The sequence below is a fragment of the Pterocles gutturalis genome, unplaced genomic scaffold, assembly GCF_000699245.1.
Source record: "Pterocles gutturalis isolate BGI_N339 unplaced genomic scaffold, ASM69924v1 scaffold5787, whole genome shotgun sequence".
NCBI classification, from domain to species: domain Eukaryota; kingdom Metazoa; phylum Chordata; class Aves; order Pterocliformes; family Pteroclidae; genus Pterocles; species Pterocles gutturalis.
The window spans coordinates 34,270-58,093 of NW_010107751.1; the positions used below are offsets into that span (position 1 = coordinate 34,270).

At 36.7% G+C, this 23,824-nt stretch overlaps 1 protein-coding gene across 3 annotated transcripts in view; it reads left to right on the forward strand.

The window, feature by feature from the left end:
• Positions 1 to 23,824, forward strand: part of SPECC1L (sperm antigen with calponin homology and coiled-coil domains 1-like) — a 46,291-nt gene that overhangs the window by 18,403 nt on the left and 4,064 nt on the right. For all 3 annotated transcript variants that reach the window (XM_010088213.1, XM_010088211.1, XM_010088212.1), the window contains 6 exons: positions 478 to 641; positions 2,296 to 2,387; positions 7,128 to 7,218; positions 9,184 to 9,267; positions 10,328 to 10,484; positions 13,954 to 14,056. In XM_010088213.1, the coding sequence (XP_010086515.1) occupies positions 478 to 641; positions 2,296 to 2,387; positions 7,128 to 7,218; positions 9,184 to 9,267; positions 10,328 to 10,484; positions 13,954 to 14,056 (691 nt within the window). The remainder of the gene's footprint in view (positions 1 to 477; positions 642 to 2,295; positions 2,388 to 7,127; positions 7,219 to 9,183; positions 9,268 to 10,327; positions 10,485 to 13,953; positions 14,057 to 23,824) is intronic.

A 23,824-nucleotide genomic window follows, 5' to 3' on the forward strand; every position in this document is an offset into this window, starting at 1 on the left:
ATTTTTTTAAACTGATTCATATGCTGTCTAAAGATGTGTGCCAGAAATGTATTCTTACCTCCTTAGTATTCATTTAAATTGTTTTCTGTTTATGCAAGTGGAAAAAAAATTCTCGCCTCTGAGCTGATTATTTTTGTGTGAAATGGTGAAATCCTTAAGGCTCAGTTTCTTCCATTCGTGTATGTGTGTGTGCGTTTGAGCAAGAGGAGCAGGAATTAAGCCTTAAATCAAGTATTGATTTGATCGACTTTTCGCCTGGTGCTTAAGCTCTCTTGCTGACATACAGTAAGAACTTACAGTGATAATTTAGGTTGATCATCTATTTCTAAATTACAGTGGAAAGAAAACTAGGTTAATATAATGACCAACTTGGGCCATAGATTTTAATTTGCCTTCAAATTTGTGTTGATTTTTTTAAAGACTTTGCATGCTAAAATGTGTTTTAAATGCCTTAAATGGGCTGCATATTGATTTCAGGCAGGAAGAGGAACGTGGTCGAGTGTACAATTACATGAATGCTGTAGAGAGAGATTTGGCAGCTCTGAGACAAGGAATGGGCCTGAGTCGCAGATCATCCACCTCCTCAGAGCCAACTCCTACTGTAAAAACACTCATCAAGTCATTTGACAGTGCCTCCCAAGGTAATTATTTTCAACTGATATAGTAGCTGTACCAAGTTACGATTTTGCATATGTTGACATAGACACTTCTAATGGCTTAGCTAATTGAAAGCTAAGTTATTCTATTGTACTGTCAGGACCTATAAGTGATGGCTGAAACAAGCCAACCTAAACTAGATTGCACAACAGATCATTTGCTGCGGTTAAGTGCAAGCATCCTTTTTTTGTCTTTTTATTTTTTCTTTCCTGTTGCATTGCCAATGACTCATACACTAGATGCTTTGATTTTGTTCTCCTCTATATTAGAAATACATAAACACATATTACGCACATAATTATAGCTAGAAGCACAGCTGATTTCAGTCTTCCTATTAAGGCACATTAATGTGCCAAACTAAGCATTCTAAAAGCCATGTAATAGCTAGAGCTGAGTTTGTTTCATTTAATAACATATTCTTGTGGTCAAAGTGCTGATGAAAGTTAAAAATAAGGTCCAGCCAGTATCACCTATTAAAAGATACAGGGAATATTTTCTAAAAGGAAAGGGATCTCACTGTTGAGACAGTGGACGTTACTGTAATTCTGATTGTGGAAACAGGTGCTGTTGTCCTTCTCTATAGATGAGCAGAGTTGGGAATCCAAGTAATTATCCTGAAATGAAAAACACTTGGGTTTTAGCTTTGACTGCATATAAGACCTTGTGTGGATTAAAGTGTCTCCCTTGCCAAGTCTTTGGGTTTTGAATTGCATTTACAAGAATGTCACTGTAAGTCTCTGATGTAAGAAGGCTTGGATGGAAGTAGACTATATTACTATATACAGTCTGTATATACAGTACTGCGCATGGCAAATCTAGTTTTAGTTGCTTATAACCTCCGAATTTGTTAAGGTATAGAAACGTCTCCGTATTATTTGGTGTCTCTGTAAATGGTTCTGTTTCCACGCTTGTTCTCTCTGTTCGTAGGTCCTTAAAGTTTTTTATTTTCGTAGAGTTAATTTAGATTTTTTAAATTTGTTACTGGATAAAGGTGCTTTCTTGCCAGAGTTAGTTTGTTAAATGATAAATCCTCTCTCCCTTCTTTATAATCTTTTATTTCAAGCCTTTATCCTCAGCATTCGTGTCTAATCTTGCTGTTAAGTAATCAGATGATTGATTCACCAATTCAGTATTTGTCTCTTTTCATACGTTTCTAAACATGTTATTTGTTTAATCCAAAAATTTCAGGGATATAATATCCAGTACATGTGGACTTTGATTGGAACATAGAAAGGAGAAGCAAGGGATACAGGTTATCTTTCTTGCCTTACTAGCAGACCCAGGAGCCTGCTACCATCTCTTTAATTATCTGGAGATCAGAGAACTAGTAACGCATCATTTACATCTGCCAGGGTAATAGTATCCTGCACCTTAGCCTTGTCCACCCCCAGTAAACTTATGTTTTTATTGTGGATGATACAGTCAAGACAGAAAAGGAATGTAATTACAGAGGAATCGATGTGTAGGCACACTTTCAAATCATCTTGCAGTCAGTTGCTAATTGAAATTCTGAAAGATGTGATCTGGTAAAACTAGTAATGTAAAGCACAGGGCAAGAGTTCCTTATAACAGCCAGTCTCCTGTTTCACTGCGAAACAGTGTAGTGCTCACCATGGATTCCTTTCTGTATCTTACTAGTTCCAAGCCCTGCTGCTGCCACAATTCCTCGTACTCCCCTCAGTCCAAGTCCCATGAAAACACCCCCGGCTGCTGCTGTATCCCCTATGCAGGTAGGTGGTTTATGACTGCACTTAGTCCTTCTTTGTAGAGAAGAGCATGTGAAACTACAGGTGGTAGTATACAAATACTGGCTGACTTTGTGGAGAAATGATGATAAAATGTTGCCTCAAGTAAGTAATTACTAAAACGTTCGGTCTAACAAGAGACTTTCGCTGAGAACTGTATTGTAAATACAAGATTGGCATAATTTGGAAGTTCTTGGTAAATATTCTCAACCATTACTATTCCTGTGCTTCTGAGAAGCATGAGAGGAAAACTTTTATCTTCATTCCTTAGTTTTAGAGTTGCCTTCTGGCAGTCCTTAGTCCTGTGCCTGGCACGGAAACAGTAGTAATCCCCTTCGGGCAACAGACTGAGATCTGTGCAGAATCTGTCAGCAATAATCAGTATAAACATATCCCATGTTCAGTGGGCTTTTGATATCAGACCTGACCAGAGAGGAATGAAATAATTGTGAATTTGTTATTTTTGTTCATTTTGTACTGACTGAGAGTTTGGCCAGGTGCTGATTGTACTGTCTTTTGTCCTGTCCCCTCTGACGCTTTGTCCGTTTGTTCAGCTGCTACAGGAGCCTAGGTACACTAAGATTGCATCATCAGTACTCCAATGCTCAGCTTTATAGATCACTGCTGGTTTTATTATCTCACTAGCTGTGTGAAGTGAGATTTTGGCAAAAGCCGCCAAGTTTAAGGACAAAGCAGATGGGACCAGATTTACAAAGAAAAATCAAAGAATATACTATATCTTTTACTCCTTTAATGGCAGTAATTCTCCTGATGCCTTCAAGATATAATTAACCAGAAGTAACAAAACTTGATTTTTACTGTAGGTCAGCATAACATTTTGGTAATAAATCCTCTCCACGAGAACTGAAGAATCTATATCCATATTGGCTTGTAGTGCTCTAGGAACAATACCTGCAACAAACTGACTGTTCTCCTGTGCTCAGACTAGTGCAGCTTTTATTAATTTAAGAGTGATTTTCATAAAACAAATAGCCTCAAAGCAAAAAGAAAGAATTAAATGTTTTTGTGAGAGCTTTTGCTATTTCCTGTGGCTTAGTCACTCTTGACAGCCATTTTCTGAAGTAGTTAAATGTGTCAAGTTCTCTGACAGATGCTTTGTTCCTATTGATCTGTCCCTATATTTCTGTTCATTTCTGTGCTCCTGTAGTAAGAGTCATGTTTAACCTCATGTTCTAAAAGGCCAGACTAGCACTTTGGCAGACAGAAGACTTTTTGGATGAAGCCTAAGGCTTATTTCATTTTATTTACTTTTAAATTAACCACGAACCAAAGTAGCATCTTAAAATACTGCAGACCTGCTCAGGTTTACTGCTCTGGTGTTGATGTTCTTGATCTGCTAGATTTACTTGAATTTTGAATTCTGCTTCTCATATAGAACCAAGTCATTAACAGCTGGATACTTGTTAGTGGGAAACATTGCCTAAAACAAAGGGGAGGGTGTGTAAATGGAAACAGCTTCTATTGTCTTTTTGAAGAGAGGTGGTTTTCTTGAGTATTTGTAATTATCCAGAAGGCAACTGAGTTTTGTGACCTCGGTTATGTAAATTGCATTTAAAGAATATTTTCTGCTCAAGAGATAAGAGGTTTGGGTTCAAAACTAATCATTATCCTCTCCTTTTATTATTTTCACATTGCTACCTTGTTTTCTACTCTTGTGTTCTGTGCAATTTTTGTATAATTTGTGTCTGTAGTTTTTGCTCCCCTGTAATTAAAAAGCAAGACTTTAGTAAGTGGTCACTATGTGAGCTGACCTGTCAGTTCCCACCTTATAAAAGTCATCCATGGTTTAACATCTTGAGTAAAGGTGGCTCTCTGTATGGGTGTTGCAGTGCTTATTATCATTAGTGTCAGTTGCTTTTTAAATGCTGCTACAAGGGAAATCTTTACGTGGGCACTGACTGAGTGGCACAATTTTCATATTGTGATAAGAGGGATTGGTTGTAAAAAAGATTCTCCAAGTACAGATGCATCCACGTATCCCTTCTCTGAATTATGTGTATCGCTTCGTTTTTGTGTTGGACTGTGTCATTAATTTCCTCAGTCTTGGAGAGTTTTTGTTTGCTTTGTTTGTTTTTTTTACAGTAATGTGTGTATGTATAAGGAGATGCATTTCTTGGATACGTTTTTGCAACTGAAAACAAACAAACAAAACCCTTTCTGGCTTCAGGTCCAAGCCCCCAGTGGAACATAGCTGTTATTTACCATAGTGCTTAGCAGCACTGCAAAACAATTTAGGAAGAGAATTATGAAGAGACTGTTCTTCAGAATGTACAAACAGCCCTGCTGGGTTGCCCAAAGCCGAGCTGGTCTGGTATGCCACTGGGAGTGACCAAAGCAGATGCCTAGGGAGGAATATAAGGACAAGGAAGCAGATCTGCTGCTTTCCCTGAGTATTTTCTTTTTCTGTTTCGTAGCTGGAGGACTCTGAAGTAGGCATGGTTTCAGATTCACTGGTCACCACTACATGTCCTGCTTTGCTTTGAGCATGTAAACTTTCAGGCTCCAAGTAATTCAGTGTCAAAGGCTTCCGCATCTTAACTATTTAACATGTGAAGAACTGTGTGTGTTTCGAAGTGCCCATATGTAAGCGCATTGGCGTGAAGTACTTCACTGAAGCACATACTGAAGTGCAAAGCGATCAGGAATAGGTTGTGGTAGTGGCTGAAGGTCATGCTTCCTTCCATAGCCAACAACAGACGCAAGGATGAAGAGGTAGAAACCAAATATTTGGAGTTTAAGGGATCAGTTCATTCTGCTGTAGCTCTGCCTCAAATTTGAAGTGTCAGGGTTTTGTCCTCTTTTACTTCTTTTGTCTCATCTATATGCTAGTTCCTCTTCTGAGTTGTTACCTTAACAAAAACAAACCCAAGGAGACAAGACCAGTACACAGCAAGTTACCAGTTGAGTAATACAACCACTTTCTGACAGTATCTGTAAAGGTTTTAAGTGATACCTGGCAGCTGAGAAAGTGTTAAAGGTCTATGGTTATCCAGCACTGTGCCTGCTCTTTATGTACCTTTGTTTCCTGCCTGAAGTTCTGTACTACGCTGTTTTTGTAATAACAATCCCAAAGCTAGACAAAATGAAATGTTTTTCTTATAACCTCGTTATCTAACTCTATTATTGTGGTTTCCTTTTCTGGGGGACGTCTCTCACTTTGATAATGTCCTTGTGCTTTATTTTAAAATAAAAAAAATCCTGATTGGGTGAAATGAAGTTTAAAGTTAATGCAAGTTTGAAATATCCGTTCTTGTGGGAAGATGTTGCAGGCACTCTGTGCATGGCGCACTTTCATCTGCACTTTTAAAGGAAAGATATTTGTAGTATACATGCAGAACTTTTAACGTATAAAGTGATGAAATTCTTCATGCTATATTTTGGAGTTCGATTCTTGGACAGTTGGCAGTTGTTTTCTCCATTTGATTTCTAGCACAAAAGCACAGCTCTAGTTTGACTCTAAATGATGGATAAGTAGCCCTGTAATCCTGCCTCTGCTACAGGATGCTTCAAATTATATACTGTTAACTTTTTTTAATCACAATTTGGATGTCTGTCTTGCCTACATGATTTGTCATAAGAAACATCTGACCTTTATTATCTTACAAAGATAAGGCTCATTTAACTTTCTCATTTAATCTTGGGCCAGATGGAGAGTGGAAAGAGTTTGCGGGATAAACACATTACCGGACTGATTGTGATTAAATATTGGACTCTAATAGAAAGGACAGGGTAAATAAAGAATGTACTATAATTTGCAACAGGCTCTTTGAAATTATTAATTTAAAAAAAAATAATTGTGGTCCGTCGTCTATGAATCTTCAACCACTGAATATGAGTTGCAGTAACTAAGGGTAATTATTGCGTTGTACAGTTTGTGTCATGCTAAAATGCTTATTTCAGTGCTATCCACTGGTTACAGAATTGTTGTGTGCAAGACTTTAACACATCAGCGATCATGTCCTTGTACTTTAAGCTGCCAGAAGCCATGCATTGCTAAATATTTTACATAAAACTTGAAAAAAAAATTCAATTTGTGGCTAATTTAGAGCAGACCAGAAATTAAAGTGACCTGAGAAATAAAAATAATTATATTTATATTTTATTACATATTCAAGAACTACTTAACAAAATGGCTCTCTAGTTGTTCACTGAGCATCTCAGTTAAATAGGTGATAACAAAAGCTGCTGATGTTCTGAATAAAATATAGTTTTTTCCAGTAGGGTTTTCCTTAGCAAAGAGTAGTTTGTGTCACTACATGCAATATGCCATTATCCTAATTTTCCAGGAAAAGGCACAAAGCTGTAAAGGCATACGTTAATAACACAAATCAAGCACTGAAGTCTTGGCTACGTATGGGGCAGGGGGTTGTATTAGTTTAAATAAACACATCAAGTTTAACCAGAACAGGTTTGTACAAAAAAAAAAGTGAGAATTAATACAAAAACTGCAAGAAAATTCACAACCTACATTTGCAACATTGGTTTGAGGAACAGGTTTCAGTTTAAAGAAGTAAATGTTACAATATCAATGCATAGTGTGAGTATATGTATTAAGACTGGCAAAAGTAACTGGTAACTCTTTTTCACTAGGTACTTTTAAAGGTTCCTTTAATATTTTGGTTCTTTTAAATCAGTAATGACGTATCTGAATTTTTGTTTTTTTACCTTCAAATTGTATGTGACACAAGTATTTTTCCATTTCAGAGGCACTCCATAAGTGGACCAATCTCAGCTTCAAAACCCCTGGCTACACTGACAGACAAAAGACCAAGCTATGCTGAAATCCCCGTTCAAGGTATTCATTCAAACTTTGTTTTTAGCAATGTTATTAATACCTTTTAAAAAAATATTGTCATTTAGTATCCAAAGATAAATATAAATAAATAAAAATATCATATTATTTTCATAATAAAAAGTTTATATTTTCACAAAATCACTTCTTGTGTCCAAGTTTTTATTACTTGGGTTTCATCACACATGATGGCATATCATAAAGATGCTTCTTTGAATTTTCAACAAAACCATGATTGTGTGCTGATAAATTGACATTATTCTGACGGTTTTTAATGTGTGCATAAACTGAGATCACTTGCAAAATCAAGATAAGATTATTTCAGGAACATGTCTTGCAGCTGTCTTCCAGATATTAAAATACACACGTCTGGGGTTACGTTACATATTTTGTTGTTTTGGGGGGGGGGGGGGGGTGGATCCCGCAAAATGAAACAAGGATGATAATTGGCATTGCATGTGAATAAGAATATATAAACTTATTAAGTATTGAGTCTTCAAGAGGCAGATGAAAAATTGAATGGAATTGAGTGTTGATTTATCTGTTTCCCAACATTTCCCTGTTCTGTGAACTTAAAAATATTTTGTCTCTCAAAATGCTGTGCACAATGTGTTCTTCCTGTAAGAATGAATGGCTATCATGTGTTGGGTGTAGTTCTCTGATTTATGCCTGCTTTAGGGGGTTTTTTTGTAGATGTTTCTCAAGATAATCCCCATATGACTCCAGGCTGAATATTTCCTCTCAGTTTGGTATTCCCAAGGTCTGATGCTTTCTAAAGGGCTGGGTTTTTTTGTTTGGTGTTTTTTTTTGTAGCACTTCATAGTAGTCTGTATGTGCCAGATTTCCTTCTTGCTTTTGTTGAATGCATATTGAGGTTATTTGTACAATACAGCTGGAGTTTTAATTTTAGAAACTTTGGTATTTTTAGGAATATTGAAATGCCTTTCCAAGAAGATAGTTTAGGATTCTTTAATTGTTACAGAGTTCATGGGTAGACAGAAGTTTAAACACAAAATGAGTGGTATGCTTTACATAGTTTTTGTGTTTTCGTTATAGTCAATTAATGCAGGAGGAGGACTGCATTCCAAGAGGGAGCGTGCCAGACAAAATTCCTGTTTACAGCTGTATATATTTTTTCAGTATCTCTGTAGCAATGTATGTTTCTTATGTCACTTTCTCAACTGATGAATGGGATTTCACTTTTTTAATCTTCATTCTTCATTTTCATGGTTTTTTTGTATTCAAAGTACTGCCTTCTAGGTTTCTACATAGGAGTATGTAAACCTTTTGTTTGCAGTCTAAAGGTTTTATTTGAAGGAATATTCAATAATAGGAAGTAGTTTTGATTTGATGTTACAGAAAATTAATTTAGATATAGTTTGATTTTACTCATCGGCAGTAGGCAGAAGTAATCTTTCCGTACAATATGTAAAGGTACCTTTTAGACCCCACTGCATGGAGAAGGAAAAAAGCATGTTTTTGTTAAAAAAAAAAAAATAAATTAAAAAGACCCAGCAATCCCAAGGGAAAAAAAAATATTCACGAGGGACAAAAAAATTAAAAAGACCCAGCAATCCAAAGGGAAAAAAAAATATTCACGAGGGACAAAGCAATCTGCTTTACAAATCCACATTGTGAATAGCATATTGAATATTTTTGGCCATGAGCTAAATGAGGATTCCTTGCTCAGCCTTTTGGTTTAACAATTCATTTTTTATAGATCAGAGCAAGTGGATTAGTAAGAGGCCTTAGGGAAAAAGGATTAATCAGGTCATGATGTATTCACAGTGAACTTCATTGATAATGAGCATATTTAGGCCTTCTCTTTCATGTAGATAAAATCAGTTGCTCTCACTAAAACAGACAAACTCAGGCACTGGTAGACAATATTCATGACTTGTACCTAAATGTCCTACATTTAACTGGAATCTTCGTTAATGATGTTCTCTCTTATTTTATTTTGTCCAGAACATTTGTTGAGAACATCTTCTACAAGCAGGCCAGCATCTTTGCCAAGAGTACCTGCTATGGAAAGTGCCAAATCTATTTCTGGTAATATGACTTTTTTAGATGATTAGTAAAATTAAGAGCTCTTCTCTTAATGCTGTACTTAAAGATCTACTTTACTTTTTCAAAGAGAACTTTGGTCTTCAGACCATCAAGCTCTTGTCAAAAAGTCTCTACTTGGATATTTGGAATAGCTTATTTTTCAGTGTTCAAGTTTTCTGTTGAAGTATTTGGGGAAAGAAACTGAAGTCCAGTGGTAAAATAACATTCCATTTTATTGCATCAAGTGGAACTGAAGAGATATTTTTTTTTAATGGTTCATCTAGTGCCCTTATTGTTGCGTATACAGACATGCACCAACATACCAGATGGACGAGCAAGATGACTTCTATGTCATCTTTCCTTGTATTACAAATAATTTTGGTGTGCAAGGTATATGTGAGGAAACTGTTCCTGGCCTGTTACTTTTTACTGCCTGGATGTAGGATTTTTTTTTTTTTTTTGAGTGAGGCAGAGAAGCCATGTTATCCTTCTCCAATTAAGCAATTACAGTTTTGTTTGTGGAAAGAATTATTGTCAATGGTTTAAAATAGGAGGATTTTTCTTTTTTAGGTAACAAATGCATCATTATACGTGGTCTAATGCATATAAAGGTTTTCACAGAACTTCTACCCGTTCTGTAAGACAAAAGAATGTTTCCAGTGAATAATCTCAAAATAGTCCAATTTGTGACTGGCATAACCTACAAGTATTCTTCAGTATTACTCATAGTGGTTGCTGCACATTTGATATTAACTTTGGATTTTTAAATTTCTGTTTAGCAAGTCTATTTTTTATGTAGAGTGTTAGTTTACTATCAAGCTGACATCTCAATATCAGCAGGGGCTTCTAAAAACAAATCTTTAAGATTTGTAGCACAAATAGTGTGATACTATGAAAAACATACTTCTGTAAACTAGGCAGAACTAAGTGGAAAGTATCAGGAAAATTGTAGAAGCCTAGTATTGGATATAGGTTTTTGAACTAACGCTTGTCAGAGAGCAAGAACAAGCTTGGAAGGTTTTATGTTTGCAAATGATAAATATCTGGGCATTTTCCCACTTAGTCTCTCGAAGAAGCAGTGAAGAAATCAAGCGGGATATCAGTGCACCTGATGGAGCATCTCCAGCGTCTCTCATGGCAATGGGTACCACCTCACCACAACTGTCACTCTCATCTTCTCCTACGGCATCAGTCACCCCTACAACCAGAAGTCGGATAAGGTAAAACCCCTTTTTTGTGGTGCACTGAAATGTGTTTATTTCACAGCTATCTGCATATATCTAGTATATAACATTGGCACTAAGACTGCAGATTCTACTGCCACCCATACAAGAACAATCTTCAGTAATCTTTGAGAGCTTCAGAAAGTATTTTCTGCAGCTCAGTATATGTTTTAAAAGTTAGACCAGAAGTCAGGCTTTTTAGAGGTTCTGAGGTTAATACTAAAACTTTATGCTCCTCTAGAAAACCAAGCTAAGTTATGTCACTAAATAATAGCACCGTATCAGTTCAAAATACCATGAAACCAAATTCAAGAAAGGGGCTTATGGCATGTTGAACAAATCTTTCAGAGTGGCTTCTACCCCAGAAGACCACATGATAAACCTTAACTTCTGTAATTGCAGCTGAAGACAAAAGGCAGCATGACTAGGTCTTAATTCCAGACACTGCTAAGTCTTCTAAATAGCCATGAGTGAATGGGCCTGGTTTATTTGTCCCACAGATGAAATCATAATGCAAGTCTAAGTAACAAATGGCCAGGAAACCCCCTTTCACTAGTAAGAGAAAAAGATAAGTCTGTGAGAAATTTTAATTTTTTCCTATCTGTCGTGTTATCAATCAAAGTACTTCACAGTACTGGAACCTCATGTTACGCAAGACAAGTATGTAGCTAGCCCTGCTTCATGGATTGGGTAACTGGCAGACAAAGGTTAAATGACTTTCTCAAGACCATTTAGCACAGAGCTTCCTCCCAAAGCTTTTGTACAGCAGAAGCATTAAACCCCTAATGTTCAGAGACATTTGCAATATGTAATAATTACATTATGAAATTGTGAAGTTATTTACAACTGTGGGTGCTACTGAAAATTATTTCCCTGAAATCAGCTGAGGCATGCCTCAGCTGTGCTTTCCTTTCACTGTGCAGGAATTAAATTGAGTTTGGATCTGCGGGTACTTTAGCAGCAGTAATTGATCTTGTGTGTGTTAGCACCTAAGTTTAGACTGAGTACATCCAGAAATTAAAAAAAAAAAAAAAAGACTGAAACACCTGTATATGAACTTTGAACTGGTAATGTATAAAATTGCATTGACAGCAGCCTGCAGACTGTAGCCAATAGTATGGCATTTCATGGTAAAAATATACAGTTATAATGTTTATATCATTACTATGCTGCCTGACCATTGACTGCAATGCTAAGCAGTGAAAGAAGAGTTAGCAGTGTAATTTACCGCAGTGGGTGTGTGGTAACGAGCACACTTTTTGGAACTGTCCTCAGAATGTCGCTGCTGGACTTCAGTTTGTTATGTGATCAGGTTTCTCTTTTTTTCCTCTACGTTTTTTGAAAGTTATTGTAAAATAAACAGTTATTGCTGTAGCTCACTAAAACAAATACATGCAGTTTACTGTTCACTGTTCTAGTTGAAACTTCATTGGCTCTTTGATTTGGAACACGGTTGACCTAATACACTAACTTGTAAGATTTATATGTCAAACCATTTCTCATTGTCTCCATACAACTTACGCTAATTTATTTTCTTCAGCAGTGTTTTCATAACTGTGAGAACCTGATATAAACCGTGTGCTCTTACCGGAATTTGAGAACAGGCTGTACAGCCCTCATGGCTAAACAGTATGTTTAGCGTAAAGAGAAGGAGCTTTTAATTTGAGTTCTCGTATGTTGTCCCAAATCTCTGTTCTGAAGTTCTTGTAGTGTTGCATAATCTTTGTTGATTGAATATGCAATCCCATTGTTATTTATTTCTCTCACCGATTAAAAAAATTGCACCAGTTTGGGTTGTTGGAATATGTGGTGATTTAAGAACTGAAGTACAGAATTTCTTGTTGTGAAGACACTATGAAGACACAGTAACGTATCCAGATAATCTATTTCATACTTAAAATACACAACTAGCTACTTCCTTGTCCTGTTAAATCTCTCTGAGATTAGCAGTTAGGTTTGAAGGCTCATTTCTTTCATGCTGAAAGGTACTTACTGTTTCCTGTTTATTGTTCTGCTGTGCATGCATTTTCATGGGTGTTTCAAATGTTGCCTCTTTCTAAGCAGCTTTGAGATCTTGCCGTCTGTATTTCAGTGAAGACTGGCCAAGCAAATTGCAATACATATACTCAAGATTTAGTGCCTTAGAACAATTTGTTGTATGTTGGCATGTGTTGAGTGACAGAAGCTGATATGTGGAACAGTCTGTGGTGTGTCATTGGTAGCACAAATGCATGAAGAAATACACATTGCCTGGATGCTTTCTTTTCTCCTAGCAGGACCTGGAGAATTGCTATCTGTAAATCTGCATCAGAGAATCCACTGAAAATACTGTATATTTCCATATTCCACCCCTCTTTCCAGTCACTAAATGGGTTGTAAAGAACAAGGAGTTGAAGATTTGAGAGTGAATATATACAATCTGTATGTCTTCTTTGGAAATATCCAAAAGGAGTAACTTAAGAGTATCATCTTTGTGGGTATTGTGAGAATCTGGCTTACATCTGCACAGAACTCTTTAAAAAATGGCAGATGAGGAAATCTTTGCAGTATGGATGCACTGATAGCTATCTTGCTTTCATTTTCCAAATGGAAATTATTAAAACTGCTGGGACACTTTACATCCAGTAACTAAGCTCCATAATGGTGTAATAGCTAGTCTTTTTGTCAAAGGCTGTTCACTAGAGTGTAGAAATACTGAATCATGTAACTAGGCCACTACCAAAGTAGTAACTCTATAACATATTTTTTTTTTTTAATCTAAGCACTCATTTCTGAAGCCTGGTAAAGAGATGTTTTTTCACAAGTCCTATATTACAAAATGGCCAACTCAGATATGATTGTTCTTTCTTTCCCCAATCTTTTCTTAAAGGAAAATTTACTTAAGATAGCTTGGCAGACTGGAAGTGAAATTAATTGATAGCTTTTATTGTGCCAGTATATCAAATGGGAGATCAGCCTAATTAGATCTCCCTCCTCTTTTTTGAGACCTCTGAATCTCAGGCAAGTGTTCTGTTAACGCCGTGCTGCTAATATGCAAACTTGGTGTTTCAAGGTGACATTTGTAATCAGTCATGAGATGCAAAAGAGATAGCATCAGCTTATTCTTTTTCTAAATACAAAACAAAGTCATTTGAGTTAGCTTAATGGTTTGAGCTGGAACTTACCATGTTGCGAGTTTAATTTTCTGAACTCGTAGAAGAAATATCATTGAGGTTGAAAGACCTATGAAAAAAAGTTTAATTTAAAGGAAAAAGAAGGATGATTTGCTAAGGAGAGAATGAATCCAAAATAGTTCTTAAGTCTCTGCAGGTATTTTTGTGTATTTTGTTTTTCAGTCAGTATTGCTGTACCCTACTACTTTCAGTGTGACAATAATTTGTCCTTTTTTTTTAAGCTATTACAATATGTATTTCTGCTGCAGAAGATACGTTACAAGGTCTAAGTTGCACTTCTGCCTTGTTCCTAGGGAAGAGAGAAAAGATCCCTTGTCTGCCCTAGCAAGAGAATATGGAGGATCCAAGAGAAATGCCTTGCTGAAGTGGTGCCAGAAAAAAACAGAAGGATATCAGGTAACTGTAGGGCTGTTTAACGTAGCGTACTTCTACCTGCAACACATCAGAATCTGCCAATGGCATAAACCAGGCTTCTCCACAGTTGACTGCATAGATTGCAGTGGCACTGGTATGTACTGTACTCTCTTCTTGGAACACATGCTACGAGTCCTAACCTAACTAACATTAATAGCTCTTTAGTCACTTTGCTCAATGTCGGTAACAACTTTTTTCTTAAGGGGGCAGCTGGCTGCCTATGGAGGCACTTTAAAACAGCCTTTTACACATTGCACTTTTGAAACTGTAACTGAAACTTTAGCAGCTTAAGGTTTAAATTAATATTTCCCAAAGGCGGTTAGAGTACCATTTCTCAGATTTCAGAGATATTTTGTTGATAGGTAATTAGTGTAGGGTTTTTTTAGATCTTTCAGCGTGCTCCCATTTAGTCTCTATTTAGGGACAGTTTGTTTTGTGAAGGTGGCATTGTCTTGCATTTTGAACTTGGCTTCCTAGTGTGGCTCCAGAATTTTTTTTTTTCCCAGTTAGTCCAAATGTTATTAGAAGCCATAAGAACTAACAAGATAACTATCCAGAGTTCTCCTGATTACATTATTTTTGCAAAATAATAATGGCTTCAGCAAACCAAACCAGGATGTTAATAGTCTGACCATGATGTATTTGTTTGGTTAACTTGTATTGAAAGTGTTTGGAGTTCCCAACACAATCCTCAGTTTAAGAACTTTACTCTTTCCATGACTTGAGACTCACAATGCAGGAGGAAGTTGAGAGCCGCATAACAGGATGATCGCCCATCCATAGGAAAAGTCATCTTTCAGTACAATGGACAGTCTTGTGATATAAGCCCTCCCCCCTCTTCCTGTGGCACGTCCAGTACTAAACTGTGCTATTTCTGCGGATAAGCTTCTTTATGGAAAGAGCCTTTCTCCTTCCCCACATATTAAAAAAGGCAGGATGTTATATTTCTTTATAAGTCTTCTAAGACTGAATGCAAAAATATTTTCCCATATTGTCTTGAAATGAAAGATGAATTTGACAGCTTCCTTATCTGGTGAGGAAAAGTAATAGAAAGTATTTCAAACTTTTCGTTTTATAGTTGTGTGCACATGCAAGAGCATGCTTTTGTTTATATAGATTGCTGCTTATAATGACTTGAGTTTTATAAACACTAGTAGAAGAATAGGTTTTGAGACTTACTGTAGTTGCTGCAACAACTGTAATACAGTTTTCTGCTTGTGTTGCTACTGAGAAACTGTGGCATACAGCATCTGTAGAACCAATGCATGCCTTCTTTTGAAAGAGTAAAATAATGTCAGGAGGTTATATTAAGTCAGTTTTTGGAGAAGAATGTCTTTTGCTTTAGGCACATTCATTTTTCATTTATTTGTTGCACAGAATTTGATTATTTTCAGCATCCCCTGAAATTCAGTTCAGTTTGAGCACTGTGTTAGTGGTGTTCTAATATTTTAAACATATCTAGCATTGTATTCATTGTGAATAGTGCTCATCCAGCTTTCTGGTGTCTCAACAACATTAGCAATACCAGATAAGGATTAAAAAAAAAAAAAAAAAAGAGAAGCTTTGCTTATTTTATTTTAAAACTGTGTGGATTCAAAACTGACAAGTAGTAAACAACCATCAGAATAATTAACATCTCCCTTCCTCATTCAATACTACTTAAGGTGCTCTAGCTTTCTTCCTCCTTCCCTGTCACCCAACTAATCACAGGGTACCCTTTCCTACCTGCAGCTCTTCCTAGTGTCTTATACTCTACCACAGTTCCCTTTTATCCCCTGCATTTCACATCACTGTTTGCTTCTACTTCTATATCACTGTTTGCTTTTGTTTGGCTAGGTATCTAGGCAAGAGCCAGCACATGATTTTTAGAGCTACCTGCATGCTGACTGACCAGCCGTCTTCTGTCTCTGAGCTGCTGCATGAGCCACACAGAACAGAGGAGTCCTAATTGTCCCAGCCTTTTCCTCTTAGGAATAGCAGTAGGCCCACTTTCTAGCTAGTCACCAATTTCTGTCCTGTTACCAATTTAAATCAGTGTTACTTATTATTTATTTATTTACAAATATAACAGGTTAAAGGAAAAATACTTGTAAATTGGGTCTGTAACAAGTTCTGAAAGGTCTGGTGTAGTTGGCTTGCCCTTATTAATGACAGCAGCATATGATTGAACATTGTTCTCTTTGTGGGCCAGCTGTAGTTCTTGAGCTGCTTTTGTGTTGAAAACACAAAAGAAGAAAAAACAGAACGCACCAAGGTCTGTACTGTTTCACAGAAGGAAGGTTTCCTTTATTCACAAGATACGTGTGGAAAAATACACTACTACTTAACTGCTTGGTACAACTAGTGGGTTTTTTATCTGCTCAAGTAAAATGGAAAAAGAATAACTTCTGCTCTCCTGTCCCCTCTAGGAAATTAGTTTCAAGCTTTTGATTCAAAGTCTTAAGTACCTCTGTTTTAAAAGCTTGAGATTTTGTGAATGCTAAATAATTCAAAGATGCTAGTACAGTGAAGCTCTAATTTAGTGGAAGTGAAAGGATTTTATATGAAGCCCTTCACACACATTCACAGACATTTGCACCAAACTTTGCTTTCCACTTCTGACAAATATTTAGCTCCACATAGCAGAATTTTTAAAGGTATCTTAAGACTTTCTCTTTTGTGAATGCGCTATGGTAAACAAGCTATACCTAACCCTGTTGAACTATAATAAATTATGTTATTGTGCAGCTTTCTTGATTTGGTCAAGCAAATTTGGAAGGGAATAAATGAAGAGGTGTCTTGAAATGTAGTTATTAAACAATATTTAACTGTGTACCTCAATTAAAAAAAGGCTAAAATAGCCAATGAAAATAAGATAAATTCTTATTGATGTAAAAAACTGTGTGGCTTTTTCTCTTACTTTATTGTTGCTTTTAATATATATGCTGTCTGAATGTTGTCTGCAAGTAGAATTTCTCCTTGAAGCTTAGGTTTGGAGAACGGTGATCTGCAGAAGGTCATTGCAGAACTAATAGCACACAGGTTCTGTATTAACTTTAATCTGGAGCTTGTTCAGTCTAGACAGTATTGCGCTCACTGACTTACTGAGTTTAATTATAGTCAGGGCTGAACAGATCCCTAAGCCATGAAAGAGGAGAGTTGCTCTCTTAAGATAAGGTGGGGTTTTTAAGCATTTAGATAAAGGAGGAGCAAATCACCTTTAGTTTTCAGATGAACAGACACAAAATACTTGAAATTGCATCATGTGTTAGCTTTGCTCAAGATCTGACATACTCTGTGTTTTCGAGAGAGAAGAGAATCCTCTTGGCTCCTCTAAAATATGTGCGGTGTCATAAAACAGTCATAAATTCTAGATATCTTCAAAGCATAAAGTAATCCCATCCAGCTGTTACAGAGCATTTACCCTAGCTGGAACACAGCTACTTTCATTTTGAGTACATAGCTAATAAAAGTCAAAAAAAGGATATGAGCGTGCATATTTCATGTTAAAAAGGGGACCAGTAAACAGGATACACACATCCTTGCCCATTCTTATCTACAGCAATATTGCAAATTAGTTTCCATTTTTGTCAGCATTCTGAGAGATAATTCACTTCCAGAAGTCATACACCAAAAAAGCAATTGTCACAAGATAGCAGCAAGAATAGACTACATTTTTTTTAGCCTTTCTTTAAGCTTTCCACACTTCCTAATTACAGGTACCCTAGAAGACCTCCTCAATGTGATCTTGTAGTACCTGTCCTCTAATTCATGCAGTGCTGCTTCTTTCTGGAAAGACCATCTAATTTTTACCTCCTATACAGACCAAAGCTACATGTCTTAAAAAAATTTGAAACTTATTATATACATGGCAGCAATAAACAATAAGATTGTTTAGTGATTGAGTATGAATGTATGTGTACCTAATGCTGTGCTGAATGCACCTTGAAATCGAGCAGTGCTTTCATTTGTACTCAAGTAATAAGTGTAGGATAACAAAGCTAAAGCTAAAAGGTGGTTCGGGTTGCCTTTTTTAAAACCTGGTCTTATATACATGTCTCTATCAACACTCAGCTAGATCATATTCTGTTCAAAGTATTATATTAATTTTTTTTAAAAAGCATGAAAAGAGGATAAGATTGTGTGCTTTTGTAAGCCTATGTTCAAATAATGATTCCAGGGTGTGCATGCTTTCCCTGGCGCTGTCTGGTTGATTCATCAAAGTAGTCAGGCTGCCAAAACACTTCTCTCCTTGGTTTAAGCTGTGATGCTTTAGCCAAAAATTGTTGAGTTAGGGAAGGACTGCTTCCTTTTTCTGTTTGGATTGGATTCTGATACAAGAAAAATGTCAACTTGTTAGACTTAATTATGACAAAATTTACAATAAATTATGAAGCTGTCTGTATCTCTGTAAGTGCTTCAAATGTTAATGTCTGACTCTATTATTGATTTTTTTTTTTTTTGAGAATGACTGCTCCTTTTATGGTTCTTTTTTGTGCCAAAACTGAAAAATAACATGTCTTTAGTATGGAAAGAAACATTAACAGTCAATATTTAAGGGTTTCTATGGTTTATGTTTGCTATTTACTGCCTTTTCAGAAGCTAGAATTAAAGAGTCAGTAGCTGAGACTGCTGTCAAGTCTATTCCAGAAATGTTCTCACCTACTGCCAGCAGTATTGAGAGCCTCAGCTTTAATCCATGATTTGAGAATCAGTGAATCCTGATTCAATGGAGCAGGGATAACAGTTATTTTGTAGTTTACCTTTCTAATTTTTAAATGGTTATATTTTGTGTGTGTATGTGTCTTTAAAAGCTTTTAAAAGCTTTTTAATTGTAACTTTCTGCCAAGGGAAGAAGCCTGACAAGGTCTGTACACTTAAACCTCAAATCTTGTTTTAATGGTTTAATATATTATAGTGCAGAATCGTATTAATGCTTTTGCTTTCTCAGCCCACTTATTTCATTAACTAATACAACAGGGACATAGACACATGTTTTTATTTTCTCCATGTCCTAACTCATTTGTGAGCCAAACTGAGTTAGGATGTGGGAACCGCTCCCTGTGCAGAGGAAGGGATGGAGAAATAGCTGCTGTACAGTATACTGCTCTGCTGAGACTGTAATGTACGTAGTTCAGGGAGATTGAAGACAGCTGTGGATATATCTGCTAAAGAGATACTTAAAATAACTTTCTTAGTTTGTAACTGTAAGTTAGAAACCGTGTTTCTGTAGTTGGGGTTTTTTGGTGTTTGCGAGGTTTTTTTAGCTGTGGAGGTTTCTGGTAGGGGAAAGAAGGGTGGTAACAGTTAATATCTGTTTCTTGCTTTTTTAAAACAGAGATATTTTCACCAACTATAGAAGGCCCTCAGTTAATTTAGGATTATTACAAAAAGCAATAGAGACAATTTCAAAATTAGCACTACACTGGTTAAAAACACTAAGATGGTGAATTCTAGAAAAGTTATAGGTTGGGAGAGACCTTTGATTGGTGTTATGCAGAGCCCCGCTAAGCGGTCTGGAATGTTTCTAAGTGAGGGAGACTCCCCCACTTTTCTGGGCAGCCTATTCCAATGCTTAGTTGGTTCATGGTGAAGACTTTTTTTTTTCTTGTATGTAGACAGAGTTTCCATGGAAAGAAATTGTGCCTGTTGTGTCTTGTCCTGTCACCATGTGTATCTTTGGTTACTTGTATTGGTCACCGTGGTACCTCCATCTTCTCTATAATTGCCTCTTAGACTTTGGAAGACTCTGATTACCTCTCTCCTAAATCTTCTTTAGGCTGAATAAACCAAATTCCTTCAACCTTTCTTTATCTGTCAAGTTCTCTGACCATCCAATCATTTTGGTAACTCCCTACTGAACCCTTTTTTATTCTTCAATAACTATTTTGAACTGGGGGGACCAAAGCTGATGGATCATTTTGTTCCTATTACATTTCAACCTTGTTTCAGGAAGAGTCTTCTTACTTTCTTTTTCTTTTCTATGTGATCACAAGGGAATACTCATTTTGTGGTGACTGCTCCTACTCTGCACTTTGCAGTTTAATAGGAACCTGAGTCATGCTTGAAATGGTTTTTGGTGTGGATCCACCAAGGTGGTGTTCTACCATTTTTTTCCCCTCTTTGTCATGGCTGTAGAATGGACTATAGAATTTGGTCCAATTGATTATATAAACTGTTACATTCTTATGCTCTGTCTTTACGAAAGTCTTACAAGTTTTTAATTCTGATTTTTATTCCTGGTTGAAAAGTGTCTTCCACAGATCTTTGTAAGACAACAGCCTGTTGCTTAACTCTTTTTGTTAGAATTGCCTTTTTAAAAAAAAATCTCTCCCAAATGCTAAAGGTGACTTCACTCCCATCCAAAGTATTAAACATTAATAGACAAGGACTGGTAAATCTCCTAGTTCACCTATCTCTGCAAAGGCTTATTCCTCATTTGACAATTTATCTGAAAGTATGTCCTTCAATTGCTTTAATACTTTGTGGTCTGACATGTCTTGAAGAAAAATTCCAGATTAGATTCCAGTAGAATTCTCTTAATAAGGCCAATTACTTAATAAAAGCAGTAACATGAAGAAATTATGTCAGAGATTTTAGGCTGATGTTCTGTTTACCGTCAATTCTTTGAGAAATAAGAGCTTAATGCAAGATTGATTTCATTATACTGACCAAGCTTTTTCAAAAAACCACAAGTAGTTAAAAGCATTTGTGAAATAAAATTGTGCTGTATTTAAATGTGCCAGTTATGTGCTCAAAGCCTTACATAAAAAATTAAATTTTCAGTTTCAATTACAATGTGTCCAGTTTCTACATTTGTTTTTTAGTGTCTGACCAATATTAGACTTTTTTAGTCTGAGAGGTAATAATAATTCATAATGCTCAGAGCAATTGGAAACAGAAACCAGTCCCTTTTAATTGTTTCCTTCCGTTGTATTTAATTCAGCTTCTCTGGATACATTAAGATTCTTGGATGATGGGTTTGTTTTCTGCTTGTTGTCTTAATAATAAAAGCTGGACCCTACAAGAAGATTTAGAAAAATAGGGTATTCCAAGTTCTTTCTGAGAACGAACCAAACTCGTAGGTGAACTTTTTGAAGTGGCCCTTCTTCCCAATGTTTATATTCAAAACTCAACTTAAATGGATGCTACTAATATTTTAAGTGACATTTTTAGTTTATACAACTATAATGTTTAGGGGAAGATGACTTTCTCATATTTTAGTTTAATTTACCATTTTCAGCACAACTTTATCCTGTTTTTCTTGCTCACGTGTTGGGGTGAGGGAATATACTTACAAAACTACGAAAAATGTCTCTAGATTTTAGATGTGAGAACTCCTGGTTTTTAAATCATGTGAAGAGTTCTGTCTTCAGCCCCAGTTGTTCTATAGGTCTATTTTCTAGTGCATCCAGACTGTTTTGATACCTTGCAATTTCTTTCTTCATATATTCTGACCACACAGTCTTCCCTCTTCATCCACAGGGTCAGACCTCACCTTTAGGTTCTGATGATCTCATACACATCACTGCAGCATCCTGTTTTCTAATTCTGACAAATGCCTTCTTGCTTGCTAATGTCCATCCTGACTGTTGCAAAGATCACTATTCCAGTTCGGTGCTTTAACAGTATTGCACTGTCCACTTCTTGCTCTGTGCTCCCTCATGTCCAGTATAAGCTGCTGGTCTCACTTTGAAGGCTGTGTACCCTTCCATCCCTCTTTCAGTGCTGAGATCTCAGCTGTGCTTCAGCAATGCTAGTGTTTAGGCTCAAACTCCTCAATTTTCAAATAAATATTGCTGTGCTTCCTCTGAAATGTGCGGAGCAACCTGGGAGAGGAGAAAGACATTGTAAGCTCTGTGAGACAAAGTACTATCAAACTGTATTGTACAGAGACTGGTGACTGGCTTGAAAGGACTCGTGGTCTCCGGTAAACGGAGTATTTTCTGCAGTAATACCAAATTGACGGGTACTTGTTGAAACTATACGCAGCATTAAGTCTCTAGATTGGAAACTGGTGTGTTAGAAACTGTTAATCAGACTCAGCAGTGCTTCAGCATTCCTCCTTTATTAAAGAATGTCATAGCTATCCTTGTAGTCCTGAGACTTAAAAATTTGCTAATGCTCTTCAGTAGCTTTAACTAGTATGATCTTTTTTTTCTTCATAGTGTGGCTCAATGCCTGCACGTATGTATGAGCAGATCTGCGTGGAACTTAACTGTGACAATGCCAACGTACATCTTTCTCCTTCCTTCCCACATCACTTGGCCATCCTGGGGAAGGAGGGAGAGTATTTCAGCCAAGGGGTGAAAACCTGGACCAAGTTTTTCTCCTTCAATAGATTGTGTAGCAAAGGAAACGTAATCATTCACATTTGATTTTTATAACTAACTTGCCACAGATAACTGTGACAAGAAAAAGCCCCTCTCCCTACCTTTATCCATCCTATTGATCCAGGTGTGATCCGAGGCATTACTGGCTATAGGGTAGGGGGAAAGAACTTTTCAAAAAGTACAAGTCGGAATTTATTGACTTTAACAATCTGATATTTTTTCCCTTTTTTTTCCTTAAAGTCTTGTACTGTATGTTGCATTTGTTTGCCTAATTTAAGTAACATTGAAAAAGTTTTAACCAAGCATTAATTTAAATCCAATTTCCTGTCTCTCTTGAGGAAAAAGGAGGGAGAGCTTCATATTTTTTTTTTGCTTTTGCTTTTAAATTTTCCCACCCCTGTGGCTTGAGGAAGCTGTGTGAAGAACATGTTCCCACAGACCTGGGGGTCTCCAACAATGACATTTCCGCTTGCAAGCAGGCAGCGGGACGGCAGGCGAGGCCGAGCCCACTGCCTGGGGCATTGTGAGCCCCAGCACGTACACGGACGTCACCAGAGTGGTGGACTTTGTATAAAAAGTGTTAAAGCTGAGCAGGAAATGGAGATTTCCCTCACATTCTTCTAGAAACTGCCTTTAGTTTTGTTTTTTTCCTCTGTTAGAGAGGATTGTGGTTGTTTTCCATTTGTAATCCACATCACTGGTTTGACAAGAAATACAGCTGCCTTGGTTCCCAGCCTGTGTGGCACAGTAATGCTGATGCTGGGTGAAGTTTTCTCAATTAGAATGACAAGTTTTAGTGTCTTGTCGAAGACAGGTGATGACTATTGAATCGCTGTCAGGTGAAAGGTTGACTTATGTGATTGTGTTTCTGCAATTCTGTGACTGGAGGTTATAGTTCTTGCTACATGAAAATTTTAAAAACTAAGGGAGCTGGCTAGCTTCTGCTTAAGCCCATTTAAGTGAGTTAGATATATTAAAGCATATTTATATTTCTCCATGGAGGTCTAAAAGATAAACTGAGAGTCCTTCTTACTGGTTGTTTCTTAATTAAAGTTTAAACTGACTGCTTTCCATTAGCTTCTTTACCATTGTTTGACTGCCAACAGCCAAGCATACAGTCATTTAAAAGGTCACTGAGGCATCTTGTCCATAACTCTTTTGGACAGGGCTGGCTCTTTTTACAGTAATACATACAGTCTCAGGAGATGTGTTTACTGGTGCCACTGAGTTTCCTATTGGAACTAAAAGATCAAGAGTGCAAAACTGCAGTTTTCAATTTCAGTTTCAGTCCCAAAGATAATGATTCCCTGTCACTCTGTGTTAAATCTGTTGGAACATCTTTGTTTCCAAATTGAATCTTAATTTTTGTTTGTGATCTTGTTCGCATAGGTTTCTGTATATAAATGGTCTGTTTAGAAGAGAAAATACTTGTCCTCAT